Consider the following 11,800-nt stretch of genomic DNA (forward strand, 5'->3'; position numbering starts at 1 on the left):
TGGGTGTTCTTGCAGATTATTCTTATTAACCCTTTGTGTAAGAGATACATCACAAACATACATCCTCTTATATACTTATTACAGACCACTCTTTAAAGTTATAAGTAGTAAATGTTAAAGATGGAAGTAGGCTGGAAGAAAAATGTGTTGTTCTATATTTTCATGATTTCCAGAAGTTCATTTTCCTACAAACAGTATACACACTTTATCTTATAATCAAGTGTCTTACAATATTTGTAACCAGGATATATGGAGTCTCTGTTTAGTTTTATACATGGTACTGAGAATAATTCATCCTCATGCACCTAGGGAATCATCTTGCTTACTGAACTATATTCTCAGTCCCTGGAATATTTTCACCCAATATTTTTATGATACACTGCAGTGGATGTCCCCACACATGCAACTATGAGCAGCAATAACTGAACTCAAGAGGTTAGAAAAACAGTGTACAATGATAGGAAGGAAATGTGGCAGAGGGACCAGTTGGATGAGGGGTATTTGGTTAAGTGATTGGGTTGAAATAATAAACACAGTATCATTCATTGACTCATTGGTAAAACAGTATATTACACTCTAAGTCTCTATTGATATACTACAGAGAATGATTAAACTAAGACTCTAAGCTTCTAAACTTATCTTCACATGAGCTTCTGTTCCTAAGAAACTTAAAACCAAGGAATACTTTATTATCTATTGTAGATGTAACCAAACATCTTACTAAATAAGAAACACAGAACCAATGTAAAAGAGAAAGCCGAGAGGTCAGAGCTCAGAGCTAAAATCTCACTCTTCCTCCTGCGGTGGTCCTAGCTTCCCGAAAAGAGAGCTATTTCCTGTCTGTCTTTTCATAGTATTTTGTTCTGCCTTCTCATTGGTTGTAAACCCAAACACGTGACTGCCTCATCACTGTCTGTATGTACAGCCCTCTAGGTCTTAAAGGCGTATGTCTCCAATGCTGGCTGTAACCCTGAACACACAGAGATCTATGGGATTAAAGGTGTGCACCACCACCGCCACACTCTGTCTATGGCTCTAATAGCTCTGACCCCCAGGCAACTTTATTTATTAACATACAATCAAAATCACATTTCAGTACAATTAGAATACCACCACAACCTATTGTCATCTTTCTTGGGAAATATTAGTAATTAATGTTCCATTATTCTTCTAAAAACTTAGCTGGTCAGTCAATAGCTTCTGACTTCATCATTTATTGTCCCTCTAGTTCATCTTTTTGTATTTGGGACATTATCAATTTAAACTTTCAATAGTATTAAAAGTTTATAGTATGGACTAAGTATATATGTATCCTCCATCTCCTCCAAAATATTCATATGTTGAAATCATATTCTCAACATGATTACATTTATTATACAATTAAAATTTAATGACATAATAAGGGGAAGGGTCATTAAAGGTTATAAGAATAGAGGGAGGAGACCTTTAATTACTTTCAAACATGTAAGGACAGAGCAAGAAGTCATCTACTTGTAACCAAGTATATTGATCTACTACTTCCTAGCCTCTAGAATTTGACACATTGAGTTGTTATAGCCACCTACTCTATGTCTGTAGTTACTGTAGCCAGAACCGTCAGATATAGTTGCTACTTTGCTTTCTTTCCTGAATTCTCTCCCCACTTAAAACTTTCTACTACAGGATTACATAAATGACTGAAGAAATAACTAGGGTGAGTTTATTGCAGCCATTCTCTATCAGGAACCACAGAGGCAGTAATGATACAAAGCTGACAAACATGACAAGGCCATTGCACTCTTGATCTCACCGCAGCTCTTGTTGCCTACACAAGAACTGCATAAGATTAAGCCAGTCAACATTACATCATGGAGTCAGCAGGGCCACATGATTCCTGACCTTTAGTTGAGAAACTACTGTCACTTGTTGGCTACTGGATAAAGGAGAGTCACTTTTCTTCAGTATTGTGACAGCTGGTCTGCTGACCACACTGCAGTGGATGCCTCCACACATGCAACTATGAGCAGCAATCCATCTTCATGCACCTAGGGAATCAACTTGCTTACTGAACTATATTCTCAGTCCCTTGAATATTTTCACCCAATATTTTTATGATACACTGCAGTGGATGTCCCCACACATGCAACTATGAGCAGCAATAACTGAACTCAGGAGGTTAGAAAAACCATGTACAACGATGGGAGGGAAATGTGGCAGAGGGACTGTGGGAGCAGCTGGATGAGGGGTTAGGGGTGAATATGGTCAAAGCAGACTGCATATATTTATGAAGTCTCAGAGAACAAATAAAAGTGAACTTGTATAAGACTACAGATTCTGGCCTTCATTGAAATTAAGGCATTTGTGACCCTCAACTTTGTACCATTACCAATGCATGGCTCTAGTTTCATGGTTTTTATAAGTTTATATGGGATAGCAATGTTTCAGTCATGTTTTAGTTCCTTTTTCTCCACACCTACTGACTAAATGTCTCAGTAAATCTTTTATCATGGGAACATGCTTCATGCTTTGGGACAATCTTGGAAAACATATTTGGAAGGTATTGAATTTGAGCTGTCCAAAATAGTTAATATAGGTCACAAGAAGAAATAAAAACACTGTAGGACAATGTTACATTAGTAGAAATAAAATGCACAGAGATGGCTTAGTGGGTAAAGCTCCTACTTACACATCTGTGAGCATGTGTGTCTGAATCTCCAGAAGCGGTTCAAAGCTTGATATTGTAAGAAGTATTTTTAATCCTACCAACCCTGTAAGGCTCTGGGAAGCAGAAATAGGAGAATTCCTGAGAACTAATGGGCGAGCTTGATTGATAAGACATCCTGCTCTAAACAAGGTAGAAGGCAAGTCCCCAAATCAGAGGTTTTCCTTTTATCTTCACATGTTCACACACATATGTGCACAAAATGCACACACATGCACACACCACCACCACCACTGCTACTACATCATGCCACACCACACTTAAAAGTAAATGCATAAATGGTCAGGTATAACTCAACTTTCAAGCATAGTGAAGCAGCCAGTCTAACTAGGCCCAAGTATACTGGGGCATACTCTTTGTTGAAAACTGTCTGTGGGCAAAAGACTTGAGTCTTAGATCCATGTTCTGCCATTTCATATTTGTGTTGCCTGGGAGACATAAATTAATCACTGACTCTCAAAGCCTTTGATTGTAAAATAGAGTCTTCATAAATATTAACATCCAGACCAAAGAAGAGGAGATGTATAATATTAGGCACAGGCTAAGCAAAGGAGAGATGACATTCAGCACTGCTCTTTTATAAGGAAAACCCATTCTCTGGAAGGCTTTGAAAGTGATGAACTGGAATTCTAGAGGAAATTCTGTGGAAAAACTGTTGTAGCTGATGTGGATGACAGTTTTCTCATCAACCTGCCAAGCAGTAATATAAAACTTCATAGCATAATTTCTTAACTGAATATAGAAGTGATAAATTGCTATTTATGTCTGTTTTCAGTTGTTTACATGTAGGTTTTAGAGTTAATAAATCTTAAATCAGACACATCAGCATAAGCAAAGCTTAAATATATGTATATGATTTTTAATTTCTAATTAGCACCTTGTAAAACTTACAAGACTCTTAAATACTAAATACCACCATCAAAAAGAAATATTGTGTCTTAGAAAACTGAAAAACATCTAGTAGTTATTGTTTTCCTTTGAAAGAGGACTACATACAAATCACATATAAACTCCAATACTAAACTATAATATACAGAAAAAATATAATTTACCTGTCAATTTCATGAAACAGTGTGCAATATTATGACCCAGCAGAGAAATATAAGTAAAGACATAATTTGATATTACTTTACAAATATGAGAATGTCTATCTTAGAGATTATAGAAGATTTTGATACAACTATACATATATATATATATATATATATATATGTGGTGGTATTGTGTTCCCAAAATATTGTGTACTTTAATAAATTTATCTGGGTCAGAGAACAGACACCACTAATACAAAGCTAGAAAATGTGGCACTCACACTTTAATCTAGCATTCAGAGATAGAAATCTCTGGATCTCTGTGAGTTCAAGGCCACATTGGAAACAGCAAGCATGGTGACACGCTTTAATCCAGAAAGCCAGCCTTTAATCCAGGAGTGGTGAGAAAGTAGAAAGATATATAAGGCGTGAGGACAGAAACTAGAGGCATTTGGCTGTTTAAGCATTTGGCTGGTTCAGCATTTGGCTGGTTAAGCATTCAAGCTTTGAAGCATCAGTTCAGCTGAGAGCCATTGGGATGAGGACACAGAAGCTTCCAGTCTGAGGAAACAGGACCAGCTGAGGAACTGGCAAGGTGAGATAGATGTGGCTTGTTCTGTCTCTCTGATCTACAGCATGGACCCAATAACTCGCCTCGGTTTGATTTTATTAATAAGAACTTTTAAGATTCCTGCTATATATATATTTCAGGTGGAAGTAATTTAAAAAGGCATATGAGCTTTTTAAACTAGTCTGGCATTTCATTAAAAGTTCAAAGGTTATCATGTGGATACATTTTTGCATGAATCAACCAGCATATATGCAAGAGAATTAAAATCATAATTTCATAGAATGGTAAATGTTTATATAAATGTCTACAGAATTATTAATAAATAACCAAAAATAAGCATAATGTAATTGACCATCAGACCACAGAAGGACAAAAATTGATACCAACATATTTATAATATATTGTATTTTACACATAAGAGAGTATGTTTGGATATTTGGTATAGTATGGATGAACCTTGAAACATTATGCTATGTAAAACATAATGTGTAACATATGTTTGTATATATTTCATATGAGTCTTTGAAATGTTCATATTAGGCAGATCCTTAGAGTCATGAAATTGATTTACTGTTGTTTATATTGGAGGTGGAGGGTAAATGAGAAAAAAGGAGCCAAAGTTAACATGTAGAATGTTTGCTTAAGAGAAAATAAAAGTATCCTAAAGTCAATTGTGTTAGTAGCTGTAGAGAGCTCATGTTCCTATAGAGTAGAGTAGAACCAATATTTCTCAATTTGTCATTCTTCTCATTCTTAAACAACAAAGTAGGACATGTTTATAGTCATTATATGTGATGGCATAACTCTATAATCTGTAACCAAACACTCAGGACTTAGAGACAGAAGGATCAAAAGTTCAAGTTTAACCTCAGTTACATAGCAAGGTCAAGACTGGCTTGGGATACATGCATTAAATGTTTTCTTCAAGAACAAAACAAGAGAGACAGAAGCAGGGAGATAGAGAGAGACAGAGACACGGAGAGACAGAGACATAGATACAGACAAAAAGACAGAGACACCAGAGAGATTTGTATTTGAATCCCTCTAAGCATTATGTAAATGTGATTATTTTACTTTATGAATACATTTTATTTTAAAGCATAGCTCTCTAGAATTGTCAGAGCAATAGCAATTTAAACAGTAAAACTTTTATTATTGAAAATAGACATTTTCTTATGCAATATATCATGATTATAGTTCCTCCTTTCCACATTCCCTCCCCTCTGGACCTACTTGCCTTCTGCCTCTCATTAGAAAAGAACAGGGATTAGCATGTAAAAGGAAAGAATTTTTCAATTAACAAATTATTTTAAAAAAGAAAGGTTAAAAAAAAAACCGGCTGCTAAGAGATAACAACCAAACATGACAAAATAAAATAGAATAAGATGAAACAAAAACTTTCATAGCAAAAGTGGACATGGCAATCAAACAAAAGAGTCCCAAGAGCAGACAAGAATCAGAGACTCATTCATTCTCATAGTCAGGAGTTCCATCAAGAGACTAAACTAATAGCTATGATATATACACAGGGGATCTGATGCAGACCCATGCAGGCCCTGTGCTTGCTGCTTCAGTCTCTGTGAGCTCATATGCACCTTGCTTAGTTCATTCAATGGGCTTTGTTTTCCTGGTGCCCTCCATCCTCTCTGGCTCTTTTTTTTTTTTTTTGGTTTTTCGAGACAGGGTTTCTCTGTGTAGCTTTGCGCCTTTCCTGAAGCTCACTTGGTAGCCAGCTGGCTCGAACTCACAGAGATCCGCCTGGCTCTGCCACCCAAGTGCTGGGATTAAAGGCGTGCGCCACCAACGCCGGGCCCTCTCTGGCTCTTACAATCTTTCTACCTCACTGCAATTTTCAAAGCCAGAAAAAAAGACTTAAATTTCAGGCATGAGCCTTACCTTATTTTAAAAGGTCAGTTTCCTTCATTATCAAAAAGATTTCATTAAAGATATCTGTATATGGTTGATTTATTTGTAAATACCTCGATTAAACCTCATAAGTACTTTTTTTTATTTATTGTAACTTAATTTCCACAACTTAATTACTTAATTTCCACAACTGAAATTTTGACTTAGCTTATAGTCTAGTGTATTCTCCAGCACTGAGATAGCTCATCTGATAAACGTGGCAGTTGCTCATGATTCTTGAACCAATAACAGATTTAAATAACCAATTGTGGTATTCCTTCCCTGCTGACTATAGACAGAACCTCTGTTATAAAGTGGACAAAAGTTGCATAGGAACTAAACACTTTCATTAGAAAGCATAAATTCATACCAATGTCATCCTACATGTCTTACATTTTTATTATGAAATCTGGGGACAAAGCATTCTTTCCTTCTTCATAATACATATTTGAGTTTCCTATTTTATTCTTCTCCTATTAGGAAATATATGTTTATCTACTCAAAAAGAAAATACAAGAGCAGAATTGCACACATTATACACAACCATAGACTAATTTTGTGGTAAATGAAATTTTGTGGAAAGATGCCAAAAGAGCATATAACACAAATTGGCTGTCCTGGTTAATTTTAATTGTCAACTTGACACAATCCAGAATCACCTAGAAGAGTTTTAATCAGGAATCATTGTGGCAAATATATCACTTTTGAAGAAGATGAATTTGATGCTGCACTTAATAGAGAAACTCATTTTCCTAGATTAAGAAAGATCAAACAGCCAACTCATGCAATGAGCCCAGGACCTGGTACCACTGCCTAGATGCCTCCCAAACAGATCAAGCCAATCAACTGTCTCACCTATTCAGAGGGCCTGATCCAGTTGGGGGCCCCTCAGCCTTTGGTTCATAGTTCATGTGTTTCCATTCATTTGGTTATTTGTCCCTGTGCTTTATCCAACCTTGGTTTCAACAATTCTCGCTCATATAGACCCTCCTCTTTCTCACTAATTAGACTCCCAGCGATCTACCTGCTGTTTGAAACCTGGCACTTATTCAGGGAGGCTTGGCTCAACCTGGGAGGAGGGGACTGGACCTGCCTGGACTGAGTCTATCAGGTTGATCCCAGTCCTTGATCTGGAGGAGGTGGGAATGGGGTGGGGGAGGCTGGGGGGAAGGGAAGGGGGGCAGGAAGGGAGAGAATAAGGGAATCTGTGGCTATTATGTAGAACTGAATAGTATTATAAAATAAAAAATAAAATAAAATATAAAAAAAAAGAAAGAAAGATCAAACAATTTTGGGAATGCAAGGTTATCTGTTATGTAGGAATGTCAAAGCAAACCTATGGCACTTCATAAAAATGTCAAGATTGGCAGAGCCAAATGCAATATCTATAATGTTAACTTTAGTGCCCAGTGTGTCCAGAAGTTAAGAAGCACTGGATTGGATCTTACCATCATAATCCCTTGATTGGAAGTCAACAGTGCTCATCTTTCTTTCTTCTTTTGTTCATTAATTATTTTTTTTTCATTTATTTCACATCCCAAATGCAGTTTCCTTTTTCCTCCCAGCCCCTCCCCCTACCTCCCCTTTACTTCCTCCATCCACTCTTCCTCTGTCTCCATTCAGAAACAGACAGGCCTCCCATGGGCATCAACAAAGCTCGACACATTTCAAGCTCTTTGAAAGTACTGAGACAGAATTCCTCAAACTTGTAAAGCAACTTATTTGAAGCCAGATATTTTTGCAGTTGAAATTTATTATATATTGTATCAGGCTCATAACTTCTGACATTTCTTTTCTGGATTCCAGTATTATTCTCAACAACTATTGAGTGCCTGTAAAATGTATCATTGTTTTCAGGATGAGGGACAGCAACCTCAAACGTGTAAAATGTATCATTGTTTTCAGGATGAGGGACAGCAACCTCAAACGTGTAAAATGTATCATTGTTTTCAGGATGAGGGGCAGCAACGTGTGTGTGTGTGTGTGTGTGTGTGTGTATCTGTCTCTGTACGTATGTGTGTCTATACATGTCTTCCCCCACCTTAATGTTTCTAGTGAAGAACACTTCCTGCTCCTTTTATCCTATTACATTTTAGCTCAGGGAAAGATTCTTGCAAAGTTTTCCCTGATGTTGTGAGTTTTGGAAAGCTGCCTCAGCTTTTTTCCCTCATAGCTTTACTATTGCTAGAATTCACTATGGTGTACGGGAAGGTTTTGTTGTTGTTAACTTGCTTTCTCAGTTTGCTTTCTATTGCTATGATAAACACCATGAACACATCAACAGAGGAAGGAAAGGGTTTAGTTAATCTTTCAGTTTACAGTCAGTCTTTCATAAACAGAAAAAGCTAGAGATAGGAGTGGAGCAGAGGCCATACAGGATCAGTTCTTACTGGCTTGCTCAGCCTGCTTTCTTATAGAACCCAGGGTTGCCTAGGCAGGGGTAGCACTGCTTGCAGTGGGGAAGCTCTTCATATCACTCATTAATCAAAAAACTTTCCTATGGAGTTCCTTATAGGCTATCTGAAGGAAGAATTTTCTCACTTTAGATACATCTTTCCAAGTAACTCTAGCTTTGTGTCAATATGGAAAAACCAACCAGCACACCTGCCTGCCTCTTTGTTGGCAGAGAAGTTTTAAAGTTCAAAGAGCCTTTCTTATCCATCAATTCATATATACAGCCTTATATAAAAGTTAGCAGAATAACTGTGCAGAAGATTGAATTGAGATTTATATCTCCAATATGTTATACAGATTAAATGAATTATAAAATGGTATAAAGATGTGGAATAACTAAAGAACCAAAATAGGTTTAAAGAAAAGTTCAAATATTCATGAATGAAAAGAAGTAAATATTTCTCATGGGAGAAACAAAAAAAAATTAGTACTGAGTTATAGTAATGCACAGAGAGTGTTATAATCACCTCTGAATTTCTTCCTTGGTAAGTAGATTACACTGCATGAATGTGGGCTCTGTATATCCTGGGAAAAGTAAGATCTGCATTGAGCCATTAAATTGGCAAATTCAAGAATCAGAACTGTAAGTATATTTGTTACGTTTTCATCACTGTGACCAGAGGCATAACAGATGCAAATGAACAAAGGGTTTTTGTGAGACTACAGCTCTAGGGAATGTGGACCATCATGATGGAGAGGGCATGGTGGGAGGTGGATGATAAAATTGTGTCGACAGTCAGAAAGCTGAGAAAGATGAATGCTGATGCTGTATTTACTTTTTACTTTTTATGTAGTTCTGGGACTCTAGTCTCACAAAGACTGTTGTCCACATTTAAGGTGGAACTTCCTACTTCAACTAATCTAATCTACAAAATTAAATTTGAAAGGAGCATTCATAAATTTCTACACTAAATTTTTGTAAAAGTTCAAGACTAGAATTGACTGCATAACAGTTTTGAGGGCCAGTCTATCTCAAAACAAAAAAAAAAATAAATAAAGATTTATATTTGATAATAGGAGAGAACTCTGAGAATAGCTCAGCAGGCATGTCGGGAGTCAAACATTACCCTCTCAGATGCTGGTGATACACAGGGCACAATCCAATGGAGCTTTAGAATTTCTTTCATAAAATCTTAGACAAGCCAATCATTGTTTTTGGCAAAATCACTAGTTTCCTCATGTAAAAATCTTAGTGTTCAATCACGATAGTTTTCAGATATAACATTCTCAGAAAGTATATAGGAGAAAGGAGAAGAAAGATGTGTGGAGAGTGCAGTTAGCTCATGACCATCTACATCTTCAGTAATTCTGACAAGCACCATTAGATTTTGAGTTTGCTTAACCTCATCCCACAGAACAAAGAGTAACAGAAATCTATTGCTCCAAAAATATTAATATTCTCTCCAATAGGTTCAAGTTTGTTGGGCTATATTTATTTTTTGTGCACCATAACTTCTTCCATATTTTACTGGTCACTCAGAATTTTGGATTTGAAATTACAAGCTTTACCTCTTCAAGATAAATTATATGGTCACATTACAGAAAGATAAGGGGAGAGGAAATAGTTATAAAATCATACTTTTATAGTGTGTCTAAAGATGGCAGTGATACACACATACGAACATTCCACACACTGATTTTGGAATATTTGTATTAAAATTTTAAGTCAGTCATGGATCTTAATGATGCTCTTAATAAATCATTGATTGTTTCAGGGACATGCACCTAAAAATTGTCTTGGCATCTCCCAGATGGATTAAAGAATTAAATCTTCTGAAATTAATTACACTGTTATCTTGACCAATTGAAATATTTTCAATTTTTGTTGCCTTAATTTTTGAAATAATTGTGTGTGTACGTGCACACGTGTGCGTGCACGCACCGCACGCACATGCACATGCATGTCTAGATATATCCATTAATAATCTACAAATATTTTTTCAATTGTGATCCCCATGGAACAAAATTAGCAAGTGAAGTAAACAAATTGACTTTTATTACCTCAAGCTTGTAATTGAAATCAATAGTAAAAATTGTCAACACAGACACTTTCCTAGTAAATTTGTACATGAACTTGATTATATTTGATTTTCTATAATTTATTTTCATCTTGGTCATCTAACAAGCTGCATGCATAGATTATTTTATTTGTCATAAAAATTAGAGCCAACATCAGAATTCTTTTTTTTTATGGTTACAATAGATATTTATTTAAAGAGAGGCCTCTGCAGAGCAAATAATTCTTAAATTGTGATTCAAGTTGAAACTTCATAAAAACATGCTAAGACCATGCACATCCACAGATCTCAACTACAAGATCACTTCTTCGTCCATTCTTCTTTCTCTTTTCTTTCCCGAATAACCTCTTTCAGATAGGGTTCAAGGTAGAATTTGTCCTCCTCATATTTTGTCCACTGCTCCTTAGGCAAGATCTGATGCCTCATGGTCAGGTCCAGAGCTCTCTTAATTCGAAATATTCTGTCATTATAAATATTCTCAGGAAGCCTTCTTATGGCTTCTTTCACATCTCCAGTCTCGTATATTGTATCATCTCGCATTAACCCCAGTTTGTTGAATCATGCAGCATTATAATACCATTTTCGAAAACCATCCAGCCACTTGCTTGATGCTGCAACAGCAGGTCGGCCCGCCATTTTGACCTCAACATCAGAATTCTATGTTGTATCTGTTTAAATACATTTCATTAGGTTTCAAACTATATTAAATAATGACATTTATTAAAATTTCTAGTTTGTAGAAGATAAAGACAAAGTTCAGAAGATGATGCGAGAGAAAAAAACTTCTAATATGATAGTCTTTACTTCCCTTCATAGACCATAAACCTTTTGTCTTTTGCATAAAAAGATAGTATTGTTCTAGTTCTTCAAACAGCAAACTGCTTTTGCTATTTGTTCTTATCCTAATTTTTGCTCTATGTTTAGATATATATATAGAACAATATTTCCTAAGATCACACATGGGTCAGTTCTATCCAGAGGAAGACTCCATTTCTGGTAGGAACAAACCAGGTTATCTTGACCAACCATTACAAATAGAACAACTTGGGAAAGAGTCAATGTAGCAAACTATTCCTTAGAAGTTTGATTATGTATTCTACATAACTTGAATACATCAAAC

The 11,800-nt window shown here is 36.0% G+C and overlaps 1 protein-coding gene across 1 annotated transcript; it reads right to left on the bottom strand.

Annotated features, from left to right (window-relative positions):
- Positions 1-10,843: 10,843 nt before the first annotated feature.
- Positions 10,844-11,319, bottom strand: LOC114710174 (cytochrome b-c1 complex subunit 7-like). The gene has a single exon (XM_037203442.1). It carries the CDS (start codon positions 11,218-11,220, stop codon positions 10,981-10,983), a length of 240 nt encoding a protein of 79 aa, XP_037059337.1. The 5' UTR covers positions 11,221-11,319; the 3' UTR covers positions 10,844-10,980.
- Positions 11,320-11,800: the final 481 nt, after the last annotated feature.

The sequence above is a fragment of the Peromyscus leucopus genome, chromosome 3 (assembly GCF_004664715.2).
Source record: "Peromyscus leucopus breed LL Stock chromosome 3, UCI_PerLeu_2.1, whole genome shotgun sequence".
Taxonomy (NCBI): Eukaryota; Metazoa; Chordata; class Mammalia; order Rodentia; family Cricetidae; genus Peromyscus; species Peromyscus leucopus.